We start from the raw sequence: 17,476 nt of genomic DNA, 5'->3' as shown, positions 1-17,476 counted from the left end.
ACGTGCCTTCTGGCACGTTTGTGCAGTGAGATTAAAATTCCGTGCAGTAAGAATTAAAAATCCGTGCTTAAAATATTTCGATGCAATTCGACAAACTCAATAGGGATGCTTTAAATATAGCACCTACCGTATGGTCACTTTCAAAATTTTCGCACTTAACACTTGTCAAACAAGCAACGTTAAGTCTTATCTACAAACAAACAAACCTGCAAAATACTCTTGTTTGCTCTTATTTTGTTACTTTTTGAAAACAGAAAGAACACCCACGAAATGAGTACAAAATACTCTTCCACTTTCACAAAAATTCACCCAACATTGAATTTTTAAAAAGCAACTTGGCCGAAGGCCCAACAAAATGATTTTAGGGGGGACATTTCTGCAGTCCAACACTTTGCTCACTTGACACTTTTAGGGACTATTTTTATTGGCAGGTTATCAATGTTGCGAGCTCAAACGGGTTGGGGTGGATCCCCTGGTGGAGTCGTGTATCACAGCCCCTGGCGGAGGCCCAGGGTGTAGAGCCCCAAGCTCACTAGTTTTTACATTTAGGCCTTTTCAAGGCATCGGACTGTAGAGCTTCCCAGCACTCATATTGATGATTTATATAATTTAGAAAGGATGGAACTATAATCTCTGATTTTTGAAGAAGTTCGAGATGAAAAAATATATTTTCAAAGGTATAAAAATGACGAAGCCGGTCCGCTGGCCTGCGCGAATCGCGAAAAAAAATTAGCATTTTAATGCTAAAATGAGCTAAAAATTGGGTTAATCTCACTCTCCTTTTTTTGCATGGGCGTAGATTTCAGGTAGGATAAAATGGCCAAATATGAGGTTAATTTTGTCAGAAACTCACATACGGGCGTCATCATGGGGGAGGATGATTGCATGGACCATCCCACATATAAAAAAAATTGGTGGATCACCCCCCGGTATCTAGGCCTGTGTCTTTTTGTTGCGATTTCCAAGCGTTGCCGCACCCCACCCCATATAGCACGCAAGTTAGCAAATGGAAAGCTGGAAAAATGGAAAGACCTTGTTTAGATTGTGAGCAAAGCGTGGGGGAGTTGATGATACTAAGTAGCGGTACGCCAGCTATGCGTATAATATGCATAAGGCCCTTTGAAAATTGGAGTTTTCAAGAAACACAAGGAAATGGGTGATGAAGTGTTAAGTGCGCGCAGCGCGAAAATTTTTAAAGTGACCATACAGTAGGTGCTATATTTAAAGCATCCCTATTGAGTTTGTCGAATTGCATCGAAATATTTTAAGCACGGATTTTTAATTCTCACTGCACGGAATTTTAATCTCACTGCACAAACGTGCCAGGAGGCACGTTAAAATAGCCCCTGCTTTACATCGCCAACGTGCAGTGACTTTTTTCATCTAAAATAGCCCCTGGTCGGTCAGTAGCACGACTAGTGCTGTGTGCCGTTGTTGTTGGTGGTGTAGGGTGAGTGTGGACCCTGGGATGTGGGGTAGGTTGGGATTTAGGTGGGCATGTGGACTGTTGAATTGATATGCTGTCGTCATTACTACCCGGCTGTTCATGTTTACTAGATTATAATGTGGGCTTTAATGAGTTTCTAGGAAGTAAAAAATACTATGGATAAAAGTACTTTCGCCAGACATCATCTTTGCATTAAGTAGCAGAGAAACAAGATTGAAAGCAGCATACTACTCGACCCGCTATGTCATCCAGAAAGTCATCTGTTTCGCGCACAAGTGGTTATAACGTATGAATGTTTTTGATAGTTGCGGGCATACTTAACTTACTAACAACAAATTTGATCAATTGTAAAAATGAAGTGTGTTGTTTGTTTAAGAATTGTATTAAATAAATTATAGCTATGGGGAAATATAATTGTCATTCTTGTGTGAAATATTGACATTGCACTTGTTGCTTTTTTTACTCCTTCAATAAAATGCTTCGGGCACGACTGACATTGATGTGATATATATATATAAGTCGTCGTGACAGCTTACAAACTTGTTTATTTTACTTCGTCTACTATAGCCTTTGAAAAAAGAATTACTAGCCGGAAATGTGTCAACAATTTATATCATTTTTAAACCATGTATGATCATTTTCAAACGCAACAAATAAATCAAACATTAATTTGATAATAATGATACAAGTCATATCAAAGTGATTGATATATCCATTGACGAAAATAATTCGGATTCTCTTGAAATTACCACCATTTATTGTATGATCTTTGTTCTTCATTATCTTTGTTGAGTCGCCAGGGCCTTTGTAGCATTGCGTCAAACCGGGGGATGGTCCACTTCTCTTTTCGAATAGGTCTGACACATAACGTGCACAGGGATGACTATTCGTGTACACGGGACCAACGGCTTTACGTGACTTCCGAACCACGAGACGTCGCACACCCCAACACCCCCCATCCTAAATGTATCTTATAAACTCGCCTCGTCGTGCATCGCAACCAGATTAAAATCCTGCTTGTCCGATATTATACACGAACGCCAAAAAGGTTTTGTCACGGCTCGATATATTGGAGAATATATACGTTTAATGTACGACCTGATAATTTTGGCAGAGAATAAAAATATTCCTGGCCTTTTCTCATGATTGATTTCGAAAAGGCTTTCGATTCGGTGTCACATACATTTATAATGAAAATATTCGATAAATTCAATTTTGGCAATTCTATTAAAAAATGGATTCGTGTTTTTTATAACCAAGCTTCATCATCAGTCCTAGTAGGCCTAAATGGATTTCTTTCGGAATCTTTTAAAGTGGGTAGAGGATGCAGACAAGGCGACGGACTAAGTCCTTATTTATTTATCCTTTGTGCGGAAGTTCTAGGTATGATGGTTCGAAAAAATCAGAATATTAAAGGTATTAGAATAGGGGATGCAGAATATCGCATATCTCAATATGCTGATGATACTGTTCTTTTTCTTGATGGCACAGAGAAGTCAATGAATGAAGCTTTTAAAATCCTCGATTCGTTTGAAAACATGTGTGGTTTACGGGTAAATATAGACAAAACTAATGTTGTGTGGATTGGGTCAAAAAGTGGTAGCAATGAAACGATTTGTGATCATTTGAACGTTAAATGGATTCATAATAATAACTGTTTTAGAGCACATGGTATTGACTTCACTGTGGTTTACGGGTAAATATAGACAAAACTAATGTTGTGTGGATTGGGTCAAAAAGTGGTAGCAATGAAACGATTTGTGATCATTTGAACGTTAAATGGATTCATAATAATAACTGTTTTAGAGCACATGGTATTGACTTCACTGTGTCACTTGAAAGAATTGTGCAGATTAATTATGCAAAAACAATGGAGTCAATTCATGAATTAATTCACCAATGTTCAAGACGTAACCTTACAGTTCTGGGCCGTGTAACAATAGTTAAATCACTTATTTTATCAAAGCTTACCTTTTTGATTTTAACTTTGCCTAATCCACAATACGAGTTAATAAAAGATTTAAATTAAATAATATATAAATTTATATGGAAAGGTATTGATAAGGTTACAAGAAATCAAATGATACAAGATGTCCAGTCATATATATATGCGCTAAAAATAACCTGGATCCCTAGAATCATTAAAAATACGGAGACAGAGTGGGCAAAACTCTTTCTTAAGACAACAGGTATAAATCGTATCCAGGACATTGAGGGTGGATCTATTAATATTATGAATTTCATGAATAACAACAATGATAAACCGAATCAATTTTGGAAAGATGTTTTTTTGGCATGGTTTAGTTTTTCTAACTGTCATCAACCAACTACCAGACAGGAGATACTGAAGAGTTCACTTTGGTACAATGAAAACATTAAAGTGGGTAAACAAAGTTTGTATTACCACATTGGATTCGTAATGGTGTTGATCTTGTAAATGATCTTTTAAATGAGAGAGGGGAATTCCTCTCGCTGGAGGATTTTATGAGTATTTTTCATGTTCGCACAAATTTTGTTGAGTACGGTGGTGTAATATTGGCGATCAAAAAGTCATTTCCAAAATTCTTTGACAAACCTGGTGATACTCTTGTTTACCCTACTATTCCATTTCACTTTGATGTCCTCTTTAAGGGTTCCAGAAGAATATATAATATTCTGGTTTCGAGAAAACCAATTGTTCGTAAATATGTACAAAATGGGAAGAAAAGCTTGAAGCTACATTTGATCCTTCAAGATGGAATGTTATTTTAATACACCCTTCAAATGTACAATAAGTACTAAACTCAGGTGGTTTCAATTCAGAATAATTCACAGAATCCTTGGTACAAACGCATTTTTATTTAAAATAGGGATAAAAGATTCCAGTCTGTGTACCTTCTGTCTGGAGGAGAATGAAACTATGATTCATATGTTTTGCGATTGTCATGTGGTTAAGAAATTTTGGGATGATGTGAAAAGGTGGATCGAAAACAAAGTTAATATAAACCTCTCTTGGAAAAAAAAAGAAAATCTTCTTTTTGGCGTTGGTCCTAGCTATATTGTTTTATGCAGATTCCATACATATAAAATGAAAATGAAAGAAAATAACCCTTCGATCCACATTTTCAAGAAAGAACTGCAAAATCATTATAAATTAGAAAAATATATTTACATATGTAATAATAATATTGGTATATTTTATAAAAGATGGGGTATTTTCAATTCACTCTGTAGAGAATAAGATTAGACCCTCATACACGCGGAGAGGTTTTTGCATGGCGATGTGTAGTGGCAGAACCTTGTAATGTGAGGTTCTGTACTTACATAGCGTTGTGTGAGAGCCTCTCTGTGTGCATGAAATATTTCATCATGTGTATCATGTAATATCATTGCGTATCATGTGTATGATTAATGTTTACCTCTGTTTAAAGTTTAACTTGAATAAATGTTTTTTCCTCTGAAAAAAAGGGGGAAAAAACACCTACCCCCCCCCACACACACACACCCCCACCCCACACACATACATGTATCTGCACGTACCTGCTAAGCAATGTATGACAGTGTAAGAATATGTACCCCGGGGGTGCCACTCATATACCATTGCATGTTGTCATCACTGACCAGACACTTTTATTTTTCACCCAAAACACTGACATGCCCAAGGGCTGAAAGGTAACCCTTACCACTGACCTGCTATGAAAAAAGGATACCCAAATCACTGACCACAGCCATGGTGCAAACAAAGGTACCCATATCACTGACCTTACATGTCTCAATGACCCTTTTCACTGACGAAGGTAGAAAGCAATATTTACCTAGTGTATTTCCAATCCCTTTACATACAATTTCTGTTATAGCATGGTTCCTGTCATATCTGGTTCAGCAGTCAAACGTATGTCGTAATCCATTCCGATTACACAGTATCTGTACCTTGTACAAAATTCGTAGTCTCTACGCCCGTCTCTACGCAGCCCGCTCGGCAGCATGCACAAACATCACCGAGTTTTAATCATGGTACAAGACCGGGCACAAGACTAATATATTACACTTACAGACCCGGAAGTAAGAAGTTGTTTACAATCAGGAACGAAAACAGCGGCTGACGTCAAATGCTGGACTTTGATTTTTCATGAACCCAAAACGCCGACATATCTATTGTAAAAAAGGTACCCTTTTTTTCAGAAAACACCAAAATTGAGACCCTTTTCGCGTCCCGCGCGGGACGTGGCCTATGCTTAAAAAAGATACCCTTTTACCGCGAAATTTTGGTCGGTGATGACTTCATTGACGGTTCAACTGGCACCCCCGGGATATGTACCCATCAGTTTTCATTAGGCTTTAAAGGACTGAAACCATAAGGTACCTGCAACTTCACCCTTGAAGTAAAAGGTTCAATGACCAGTGAACAATAACGTGTCATCACAAGAGACATCATTAGTATGAAGCTGACACGTCTCCCTTGGGTACATAACTCATCAAACTTTTGAAAAGATGAAAAACGAAATGGACCGATACACAGTATAATCTACTACAAAAGGAGAAATAGAGTATTTACTTCAAAAATAGCCTCTTCCTCAATTAACGGTACTAAAGATATTATTGAATTCAATTGAATCTGATGAAGCTTGATGATGTTGTTATGTTCCTTACATTGCTTTTAGATGTTTCATGTGCGCTTGTTTTTAAAATCTGAAAAAGAATCACACAGGTGTTCATACAATTTACATGTAAATTCAAACTGATCTGTGACAAAGGATTTTCATGTATTGTTCACCATGTATATTACATAGCATAAAGGTAACGGATGCAATATCTGTACAATTCACATTACTTAGATAACTATTATCATAGTTATGTCCTTCCTTTTTCCAATGTGTACATTATATGTTAGCGCAATAACAGTGTCATCTGTTGTTATTCAGTTTATTTCGTTTCTGGAAAAATATGACAAACAAGAAAAAGCAATAGCCATCGGGGTTGCTCTAAAAAGAACTATAAACAAGCCCCCGCTAGAGGGCAGGACATGCAGAACGGGGGAAATTAATGTGTTTTTAATATAAAAAAACAACCTTGCGTAACCTTAAATATACGTGTACTGAAAATCAACAGATGGCGCTATCACTGTATTAATTTGCTCAATATTAGAACTTTGAGACTACTGTACAGTGCTTAATATTGGCACTTTAGAATAGAAACTGGGTTATGCCTACTCTATTATGGTACATTTATTGTAAGTGTCTACTTATTGTATGCGCCTTGGGTGGGTCTTCACGTTATAAAATAATGCCTTATTTTATAGCACTAAAGTCATTAAGTAAATACTGAGGGCATTACAGTAAGCCAAATAATAAAGGTACCAGTTACGTTCACTAAACCAAAGTAGATATGTCATTATTAGAACCAGCAGCCAATAGCTGCATCTTTTAGCTCGAATTTAAGACCTCATTCGTTGAAATTGTTCAAATAAAGACACGACGATCCAAAAACCCAAGGAAGATGCAAATTTAAAAGTTGCAGTTTGCCACATTACATATGCCCTATTGATTTGTACACAAAGCGTTCGCGAACAAGAGAACTAGCGAAACGCTTTCATTGATTAGGACGAAAAACTAGCGTCGTGCTTTTATTGATTAGAACACAAAGGTGCAACTTTTTATTTCGTATCTTCATTAGGTTTTGTATCACCGTTTCTTTAATTCTCAACCAATTTCAACATACGGTCTATAATCAGAGCTAAGAAATACAGGCATCGGCTGTTGGTTTTAATTTTGACACGTTTGTCTTTATTTAGGATATACAGGGGTGAACACAGCTGCTACCTTAATTCTTTTGCTTACTGTATATTTCATTTAATATGTATCACATGTCACATAGAAATAGTTTCATTTCTTACTTCTAGATGCTATAAAGTTCAAGACATTGTATCACGATTATATTTAAAAAGTGAAAAGAAAAGCGATTACAGCTAGGTAGAATTTCTGTAGATTTACTTGATCCATATTGTTTCCAATATTTATGGTCTTGAATAAAGACAATAAAAAAAAAAAAAAAAAAGGAATGTATATACCCAGCAAATACAAATGTTTTCGGCAAAAGGTTAGAAAAGGTAGCCAGAAAGCGTTTAAATGTCGGGTTATATAAAGGGTATATAAAGGGTATAAAACGTTTTCATAACATTCATTTTTTTTGTGGATAAACTAATGCAAACATTCTAACATATCGTTATTTAAGTGTTGACAAAATATTAGACAAAAAATGTTTGCAGAAAATATATTTCAATGACATTATGAAAACATTTAAAATATTTTTGTAGTGTGTTTTCATACAGAACTTTTTAAAACGTTTTCATGACCTTTATATAACCCGACATTTAATGTTATTAAAATGTTTTTACCAAAACCAAAAGCCCAAAATATAACCTGTTTAAAACGTTTTAAAAACGCTTTGGTTTTACTGGGTAAGAGCTGAAAGGTTAGAAAATGATACATTTCTCTTCTTCCATTAGCTCAAGTGTGAAGATAATTTGTGCCTCTTTATACAGAAGGGATTCCCAAACGATCATGTGTCGCGGTATTGAACTAAATTGCACAGTGATTGGAGAATACTAATAGATAACATTTCAAGTCCATTGGGGGTATCCCAAATGGGTATCCACATTAAGGATTTCGTTCTAGGCTGGGATGGATTAAATTGGGTCTGAATGCAGGGACTACGTGCTGACTTGAGTTGTGTAGTGGACGTTTTGAAAGTTATGAAGTGGCCGGGTATTCGACCTTCACCCATTTTGTCAACCGTGCCGTTTTCACAGATTGTTATATTCGGATGTCTTTCTTATTTGGTTGCTATTACAAGTGCACAGATTTGTAGATCTTGAATAGGCAAATACGTTCATCTTATATACAAGCACTACCATGAAACAGGAGTCACGCAGTAAGTGGGTGAGACCGTGAGAAAGTGACCGAATGCGTGAAGCTCACGCCCAATGCGTGAGAGTTGACAGCCCTGACCAGTGCAATAGAGAAAATAATCAATTTTAATTTAAGAACCGAGTTGAACCTTTCAGGTTTTAAAACATATTTTATAATTAACATAGTGATAACATTAGTGTTCTTGTGTGAAAATATCAAGGAATTAGCATTTTCCGTTTTGTTTTTATGACAGATTTTATAGAGATACCCAATTTTAATGTTTGTCCAAGAGACATCTAAAATTTGAATGTCAGCCCACTCTGTGTAAAGTAGATTTGGTGCCACTGACATTTTTCTTAACCTCATTGGCATTGGAATAAAATGGAGCACCCAAACTGTTATTGCCCTTGGTCTTGTTTAAGGAGAAGAAACATTATTTGTTGTTATTTTCATTTCCCCTTTATTTTAAAGATGTTCATTTTCCATCAAAACCATATAAATTTGTAGGCGGGTTTTTCAAATGTCGAAATGAAATGCGCGCAAATTGAAGTGGAGTGAATTTCAAAATATCCAGTAAATTGGACATATTGGGATTACAAAAACTTTGTAAGAAAGTTTGTTTGAACAGAACAAAAGAAATAAAAACTTAAGTTAAAGTCATTTTCAGAGCTGTTGCATTTATCGTGCATTGTGTCCTCCTATTCAAAATACATGGTACTTCGTGGACAAATAATGAAATTGGGTATCGCAGCAAAAGGACTCATAAAAATTAAACGGTAGAAGCGAGTCACTTCATTTTTTCACAGAAGGTGACTATTGATAGAAAGTTTCAATAATGGGAAAGTTCAACTTGGTTCTTACATAAATACCGATTCTTTGCTCTATTGCACTTTTTGACTCACCCTGTATAATCTTCGTCATAGACACAGAGTTCAGAGAAACCTATGACCTTTAAGAGCCAATTCAAAACTTTCCGTCGAAGATAAGGGCTTTTTTCCAACATTTCCACTACCTTCAGCGTTTATGATGCAATACCGTCAAATTCAAGCAATAATTGTATTACGGTTCAGTGGTGCACTATTCTTTCATTAGATGAGACACCTGTGCGTATACTCCACAAACAATCTAAAATATTAGGGCAAATATAAGCTGGCTCCGCAAGCTGACCTTCATTGAACCACTAGAGAGTTACCAGATGGACTTTCAAAGCTTCTTGCCCACAACCTGTTGGCGTTGTCCATCCTGCGTAGAAATCCCAAGATTCCAAATATTCCTACAATAATGAACAGCTTTATTTGACTGAACTTGGATTGTCAGTTTCGATGTTAGCTCTTGATCAAAGCCCTCGCTATACCATAGAAGGTCAAGTGACCCCGAGTAAAATAAATCCGAGCAACTAACTAGTAACGAGTAGTAATAAGGCCAGTGTTAAACATTCTACAAAAATCAGGGCCGGATTTACCATAGGGCCAGAGCAATAACCAATAACCAAAGTTTGGGGCCCCAAAAATTGCCATGAGCAGTGTGCAGAGGATGTTTAAAGACATTCCCACAACCCAATGGGGTTTCTGACCTTGTATGTCTGGCTTTTGTACACATATGGTACAGTTGACCATGCCTCTCATTGGAATTGTGTGCAAATATCTGGTGTTTTCATCCTATTATTTAACATTCATAACATCGAGACTTAGGAATAAAATTAATGCAGTGGGACAATATGAATGTTTCCTGTAAGAAAATCAAATATCAGTCCTAAGTCTCAACTATTAGCTCGTTGGCTGCAGTTTTAAAATGACCATTTTGTGTGTGTGGCAATGGGGACTTTGCCTTTAAAATTAGGTTATATTGATCAAATTTCCCAATCATAGTGCATTGTAGGAATGCCTTTAAGCCTCCTCTGAGCAGTGTGCATCTTCCATTTTAGCCGAAAAACACCTTGTTTTGGGCCAAAATAGCATACAAAAACTGCTTCGCTTCAATTCGGGCTAAAATAGTCTAAAATTTACATTTTTTCGAAGAACTGTGCCACACTGTGTATAACATCGCCTGTCAGTCGTGCAACGCCACTCACATCGGTGAAACTAAACGCCCTGCAGGGGTTAGAAGTCACAAGCATAAACGTGAACCCTCATGACAACCTTTTGAGGTGGTCCAAGGAATCAAAATCAAAATGCCTACACATTCCCTTTTCTGGGAGTATTTGTCAAGTGATGAGTTTCCTTGACGTACGATTCAGACCTTTATCATTGCAAACACAGGTATCTAAGAACCGAGTTGAACCTTTCAGGTTTTAAAACATATTTTATAATTAACATAGTGATAACATTAGTGTTCTTGTGTGAAAATATCAAGGAATTAGCATTTTCCGTTTTGTTTTTATGACAGATTTTATAGAGATACCCAATTTGAATGTTTGTCCAAGAGACATCTAAAATTTGAATGTCAGCCCACTCTGTGTAAAGTAGATTTGGTGCCACTGACATTTTTCTTAACCTCATTGGCATTGGAATAAAATGGAGCACCCAAACTGTTATTGCCCTTGGTCTTGTTTAAGGAGAAGAAACATTATTTGTTGTTTATTATTGGTAGATTATGCTTTACAAATCCACTTGATTACTCACGTTTTTAGACGTTTCATCTTCCTACGGAAGACTTCATCAGTAATGTGATGAACCAGCAACACTCCTACTCTCATCTCCAGAGGGTGTAGTTCTTTGCAATAGCTGGTCATATACATGATTGAGTGAGTATGTCCCTTCATCGCGGTTGATAACGTTGGCCCCCCGTTTCCTGATCCACATTGCTTCTCTAATCCATCTGGTTTGCTTACATGAGTCTTTGTCGATTACTTTGGCTCCGTCCCAATCAATAACATGGTTTTGTTGCGAAACATGGTCTGTGATGGCGGACTTGTTAATTTCATCGACCGACTCCTTTCGAACAGCGCGTGTGAATTTCCTCTCTGTTAACTTTTCAGATTCTTTTAAATGTTCTTTCAGTCTTACCCCGAAAGGTCTGCCGGTTTCCCCAATGTACGACTTCTTGCAACTTTTGCATGGTATTTCATAAACACAATCGCAAGTTGTGGTGGCTTCTATTTTGTCTTTGGGGTGTACAAGGTTTTGTTTCAGCGTATTGTGTGGTCTCATCGCTGTCTGGATGTTATGCTTTTAAACACACGTTGCAGTCTTTCGGACACGCCTTGGACATAGGGTATCACTACCATGCCCTTACTTCTTTCTGTGTTCTTGTCCTTTGCTTTCTTCTTCGCTTTGGTCTTATCACTGATCTGTTGTTTCACTTTTTCAATCGTCCAGTTAGGATATCCACATTGATTTAGCGCATGTTTGATGTGTTCCTCCTCCTGTTGTTTATCCTCCTCTTCCGTTACAATCGCGTCTTTCCGATCAAGCAATGTTCTGACTACACCCAATTTTTGGTGTAAGGGATGTTGCGAAGCAAAGTTTAAATACTGGTCGGTGTGCGTTTTCTTTCTGTACACTGTTGTCTTTACCGAACCGTCTTCTTTCCGATTGATCAGCGTATCGAGGAAAGGTATTTTTCCTTCTGCTTCTTCCTAGTGCGTGAACTTAATGTTGTTGGTTGGATCCGCTTTGTTGAGGTGATCTGTCAGTTCTTGCGTAGTGCCCTTTGGTATAATCTCGAGGATATCGTCGACATATCTTTTCCATAATTTTGGACGACACGCGATGGGTGCATTGGCTATGGCTTTTTGTTCCAGCCATTCCATAAAAATGTTCGCGATAATCGCGCTCACTGGGCTTCCCATGGCCGCTCCAAATTTCTGCATGTAAATATCTCCCCTGAAGGAAAAATATGTCGTCGTCAAGACAAATTCAAGTAATTCAATAATGTCATCGGTGTTGAGTAATGTTCTTTGTTTCAGCGTGGTGTCCTTGTCCAGATAATCTCTCACTAACTCCAGCGTTTTATTGATAGGGGTATTCGTGAACAGTGACACGACATCATGTGAATTAAAAATGTCCTCGTCGTCAATTCTGACCGTAGCTAGTTTTTCCGCTAATTCCCGCGAGTTGGTGACATGATGGGCTGTCTTTCCTACCATGGGGGACAGAATCTCCGCTAACGCTTTAGATGTCTGATACGCGATGGATCCAGTGTAATCCACAATTGGTCTGACCGGGTATCCCTCTTTGTGAATCTTTGTGGTGCAGTATATGCGTGGTGTATTTTCAGCAGTGGGGTAGAGCAACTTATATTGGCTATTATCAATCTTGTTTTCTTTCTTAAGTCTCTGTAAGGTACCCAACAACTTCCGCTTGTACTTTGAAGTGGGGTCTCCTTTAAGTTTCTCGTAAGTTTTTTCATCACTAAGCAAGTTGTTTACCTTTTCTTCATAGCCGTCGGTAGATGTAACAACCGTGCTTCTACCCTTGTCTGCACCCATTATTATGATTGACTTGTCCTTTTTCAACTGTTTGAGTGCTACTCTTTCCTCTTTGCTAACAAAACCATGTTATTGATTGGGACGGAGCCAAAGTAATCGACAAAGACTCATGTAAGCAAACCAGATGGATTAGAGAAGCAATGTGGATCAGGAAACGGGGGGCCAACGTTATCAACCGCGATGAAGGGACATACTCACTCAATCATGTATATGACCAGCTATTGCAAAGAACTACACCCTCTGGAGATGAGAGTAGGAGTGTTGCTGGTTCATCACATTACTGATGAAGTCTTCCGTAGGAAGATGAAACGTCTAAAAACGTGAGTAATCAAGTGGATTTGTAAAGCATAATCTACCAATAATTGATATCTACAATCCTGATGAACTTATTAAAGGGATTATTTGTTGTTATTTTCATTTCCCCTTTATTTTAAAGATGTTCATTTTCCATTAAAACCATATAAATTTGTAGGCGGGTTTTTCAAATGTCGAAATGAAATGCGCGCAAATTGAAGTGGAGTGAATTTCAAAATATCCAGTAAATTGGACATATTGGGATTACAAAAACTTTGTAAGAAAGTTTGTTTGAACAGAACAAAAGAAATAAAAACTTAAGTTAAAGTCATTTTCAGAGCTGTTGCATTTATCGTGCATTGTGTCCTCCTATTCAAAATACATGGTACTTCGTGGACAAATAATGAAATTGGGTATCGCAGCAAAAGGACTCATAAAATTAAACGGTAGAAGCGAGTCACTTCATTTTTTCACAGAAGGTGACTATTGATAGAAAGTTTCAATAATGGGAAAGTTCAACTTGGTTCTTACATAAATACCGATTCTTTGCTCTATTGCACTTTTTTGACTCACCCTGTATAATCTTCGTCATAGACACAGAGTTCAGAGAAACCTATGACCTTTAAGAGCCAATTCAAAACTTTCCGTCGAAGATAAGGGCTTTTTTCCAACATTTCCACTGCCTTCAGCGTTTATGATGCAATACCGTCAAATTCAAGCAATAATTGTATTACGGTTCAGTGGTGCACTATTCTTTCATTAGATGAGACACCTGTGCGTATACTCCACAAACAATCTAAAATATTAGGGCAAATATAAGCTGGCTCCGCAAGCTGACCTTCATTGAACCACTAGAGAGTTACCAGATGGACTTTCAAAGCTTCTTGCCCACAACCTGTTGGCGTTGTCCATCCTGCGTAGAAATCCCAAGATTCCAAATATTCCTACAAATAATGAACAGCTTTATTTGACTGAACTTGGATTGTCAGTTTCGATGTTAGCTCTTGATCAAAGCCCTCGCTATACCATAGAAGGTCAAGTGACCCCGAGTAAAATAAATCCGAGCAACTAACTAGTAACGAGTAGTAATAAGGCCAGTGTTAAACATTCTACAAAAATCAGGGCCGGATTTACCATAGGGCCAGAGCAATAACCAATAACCAAAGTTTGGGGCCCCAAAAATTGCCATGAGCAGTGTGCATCTTCCATTTTAGCCGAAAAACACCTTGTTTTGGGCCAAAATAGCATACAAAAACTGCTTCGCTTCAATTCGGGCTAAAATAGTCTAAAATTTACATTTTTTCGAAGAACTGTGCCACACTGTGTATAACATCGCCTGTCAGTCGTGCAACGCCACTCACATCGGTGAAACTAAACGCCCTGCAGGGGTTAGAAGTCACAAGCATAAACGTGAACCCTCATGACAACCTTTTGAGGTGGTCCAAGGAATCAAAATCAAAATGCCTACACATTCCCTTTTCTGGGAGTATTTGTCAAGTGATGAGTTTCCTTGACGTACGATTCAGACCTTTATCATTGCAAACACAGGTATCTAACAAAATACTACCTATTGCGCTACACTGTGTTAATATGTCGTACCTAGTTTGCTTTTTAAAGCCTTTAGACTTTGACCTCTGGGGATGCGGCTAACATAGAATACATCTAGGGTCATGGGTCATCATTGTACCAAGTATGAACCCTGAGGTCGCTGTAGTTCCTGAGCTAGAGCTGTTTGAAATTTTACACATATTGCCCCCTGTAGCAATTGACCTTTGACCTCTGGGGTCGATGTTACTGCAGAAAATATCTAAGGGTCATGGGCCATCGTTGTACCAAGTATGAACCCTGAGGGCGCTATAGTTCTTAAGCTAAAGCTGTTTTAAAAGTTTACACATATTGCTCCCTGTAGCCTATGACCTTTGACCGCTGGGGTCGTGGGTACCCTAAGAAACTTTTAGGGGTCATGGGCCATCATTATACCAAGTATGAACCCCGAGGCTACTTTAGTTCTTGAGCTAGAGGAGTGCAAAGAAGTGGTCTTACGGAGAAGAAGAAGGCGAAGACGAAGGAGAAGACTAAACACAACAAATACAATATCTATGCCCCGTTGCACGGGCATAGATAAGGAGAAGTCGAAGACTAAACACAACAAATACAATATCTATGCCCCGTTGCACGGGCATAGATAACTAAACACAACAAATACAATATCTATGCCCCGTTGCACGGGCATAGATAACATTCCCACCGAACAGGTCAAAATCATCGACCAGGATTAGTCGTGGTTTGGTCGTGGAGTTCGCGAAGCCTGCCACATCAGAATTAATAAAAGCGACCTCAACAGGGATGCCGGGAGATACTACCTGCCCGCCGTGTACAACTCTCTTCTGAGCCGACTGACACCGTCTGGTGTCGGTGGCTCCGAATAGCCAACAGCGCCCCCATGTGCCAAATATTGGGGCTGAAGACGTCCAAGAGAACACTGGATGAAAGCTTCCTCTCGGTAAGCAATTTAAAGTTTGTGAGAAATAAGAAAAGTTAAACACACATACAAAAATTATGTCGATTATCTGCATAGATAGGTAAAATCATTTACATGCATTCAACTTGTGAGCTAGGCCATAGTCATCTGCCATTGTTGCTGCTTCATGCAAAGTTGTAATTTGGCTAGCGCTTTCTTTATCAAAGTGAGTTTTGATATCAGCGTGGACACATATTTTGAAATCTTATACAAGAACAAATTGCCTAAGTTGACCAAAATCATCTTTGACTTCTTTTGAACCAAGCCACCTGTCAAACATTATTTGTTCTTTTACTCTAGCAAATTCTACATGGATTTGGTCTGCTCCCTTTCTTGAATATCTGAACTTTTATCTTTAAGCTTCAGGCACCAGCTCGGCATTGAATATGTAATAATGCAAAAGCAATTCAAGAACTATTCAATAGGTTGACAAATGTCGCTAATATACAAAGACGAATATCAAATTGATAATTAAAATCTGGTCGGCGGAATTGGTTAGTGACCCGTGACGGGGTCACAGAACTGAATCGTCGAGGAATCTTTTGGATAGCATAAATGTAGGCCCCGCCAAGTTGTGGCGCAGACCTCCTCTTCCTCCTCCTCTGTTCAGAGATAGCTCCTCCCGCTTCTTTGACACCTCTTTCAAACCAGTTTGAAGCCACCAGTTGGATCAAGAGGAGACTATTACATCATAAGAAGTGTCGGCCCTCTTCACGTGTATTCCACCGGATGAAGCCGTTGAAGTTGTTAAGGAGTTTTTGATCAATGACGACACTTTGAGCGAAAGAACGAAAGTTAATCCAGATCAAGTGTGTTCATTGTTAGAACTTTGTTTGAACATCACATACTTTGTGGGAACTTCTACAGTCAACGCCATTGCTGCGGCATGGGTTCACCGGTTTCTCCGATCGTTGTGAACTTTTATGGAACGTTTTCAACGCCGAGCCTTAGAATCACAAGTCGGTACAGCGCGAACCCATTGGTTTCGTTATGTGGATAACACCTGGGTTAAGATCAAAGGAAGCCAGCTGGTTCCATTTTTCTCGCAAGAAATAACATTAACCTCCTGGACATTACTGGTCAGCTAACAGCATTTCTGATTGGTTGATAACTTGAAATGCTGATTTCAATTGCCAATGATGACTAGGCTTTAACCTATTTATGGGCAGACTTGTATTTGCAGATGATCTTATTAATACCCTCCTTGATTGGTTCAAAATTGGATACAATATTCATTTTGACCAACCGGCAGGTAGTTCTCATAGGGTTAACCAACAACATCAAGTTTACGCAGGAGGAACCCAAGGACGGAAAACTCTTTTCTTGATTGTTTTGCTAGTATCGAAAGTAACGATCACGTATGTGTACAGAAAAGAAAGACACTCACACGGATCAAAATCTCCTCTTTGACTCTCATCACCCCTAAGTCCATAAACTAGGGGTCATCAAAACGTCATTTTCGCATGATTTGTTGGTTTTTGCCCCTCTGTAATTCATTAATAATCAGGTATCGCATTATTACGATTAGCCTTAACTGAAATTTAAAAAGGGGTCATTATCAATCTAAAAAACATAACAGTATCATTGTATGCCTTGAAATGTAATCGAACTGCAAGTCTTTTTTTCCAAGGACGCGTAATATGCCGTACACCAAACCTCGAATTGAGCATTTGGTCATTGTCAATTGACATAATAATGAACACTCCTCGCTTACCTACTCCTCAAATTAATTTACCGTGAGAATCACACGTGACGCGTGCAACAATTGGCGTCACAATTTTGATGCTCAATTTGAGGTCACTTTCAATTTGCATTTCATTACGTGATATCGATATTGACCAGGGACAATACCGCTGTGTTTTTTCTTGGTGATGTAAATGTGGGTGTGGTACCATGTG

The 17,476-nt window shown here is 38.2% G+C and overlaps 1 protein-coding gene across 1 annotated transcript; it reads right to left on the bottom strand.

Moving 5' to 3' along the window:
* Positions 1-11,911: 11,911 nt before the first annotated feature.
* LOC140160160 (uncharacterized) lies at positions 11,912-12,763 on the bottom strand. The gene has a single exon (XM_072183437.1). The coding sequence runs from the start codon at positions 12,761-12,763 to the stop codon at positions 11,912-11,914; it is 852 nt and encodes a 283-aa protein (XP_072039538.1).
* Positions 12,764-17,476: the final 4,713 nt, after the last annotated feature.

The sequence above is a fragment of the Amphiura filiformis genome, chromosome 9 (genome assembly GCF_039555335.1).
Source record: "Amphiura filiformis chromosome 9, Afil_fr2py, whole genome shotgun sequence".
In the NCBI taxonomy this organism is placed as follows: domain Eukaryota; kingdom Metazoa; phylum Echinodermata; class Ophiuroidea; order Amphilepidida; family Amphiuridae; genus Amphiura; species Amphiura filiformis.
This window is presented reverse-complemented; position numbering and strand designations above follow the sequence as displayed.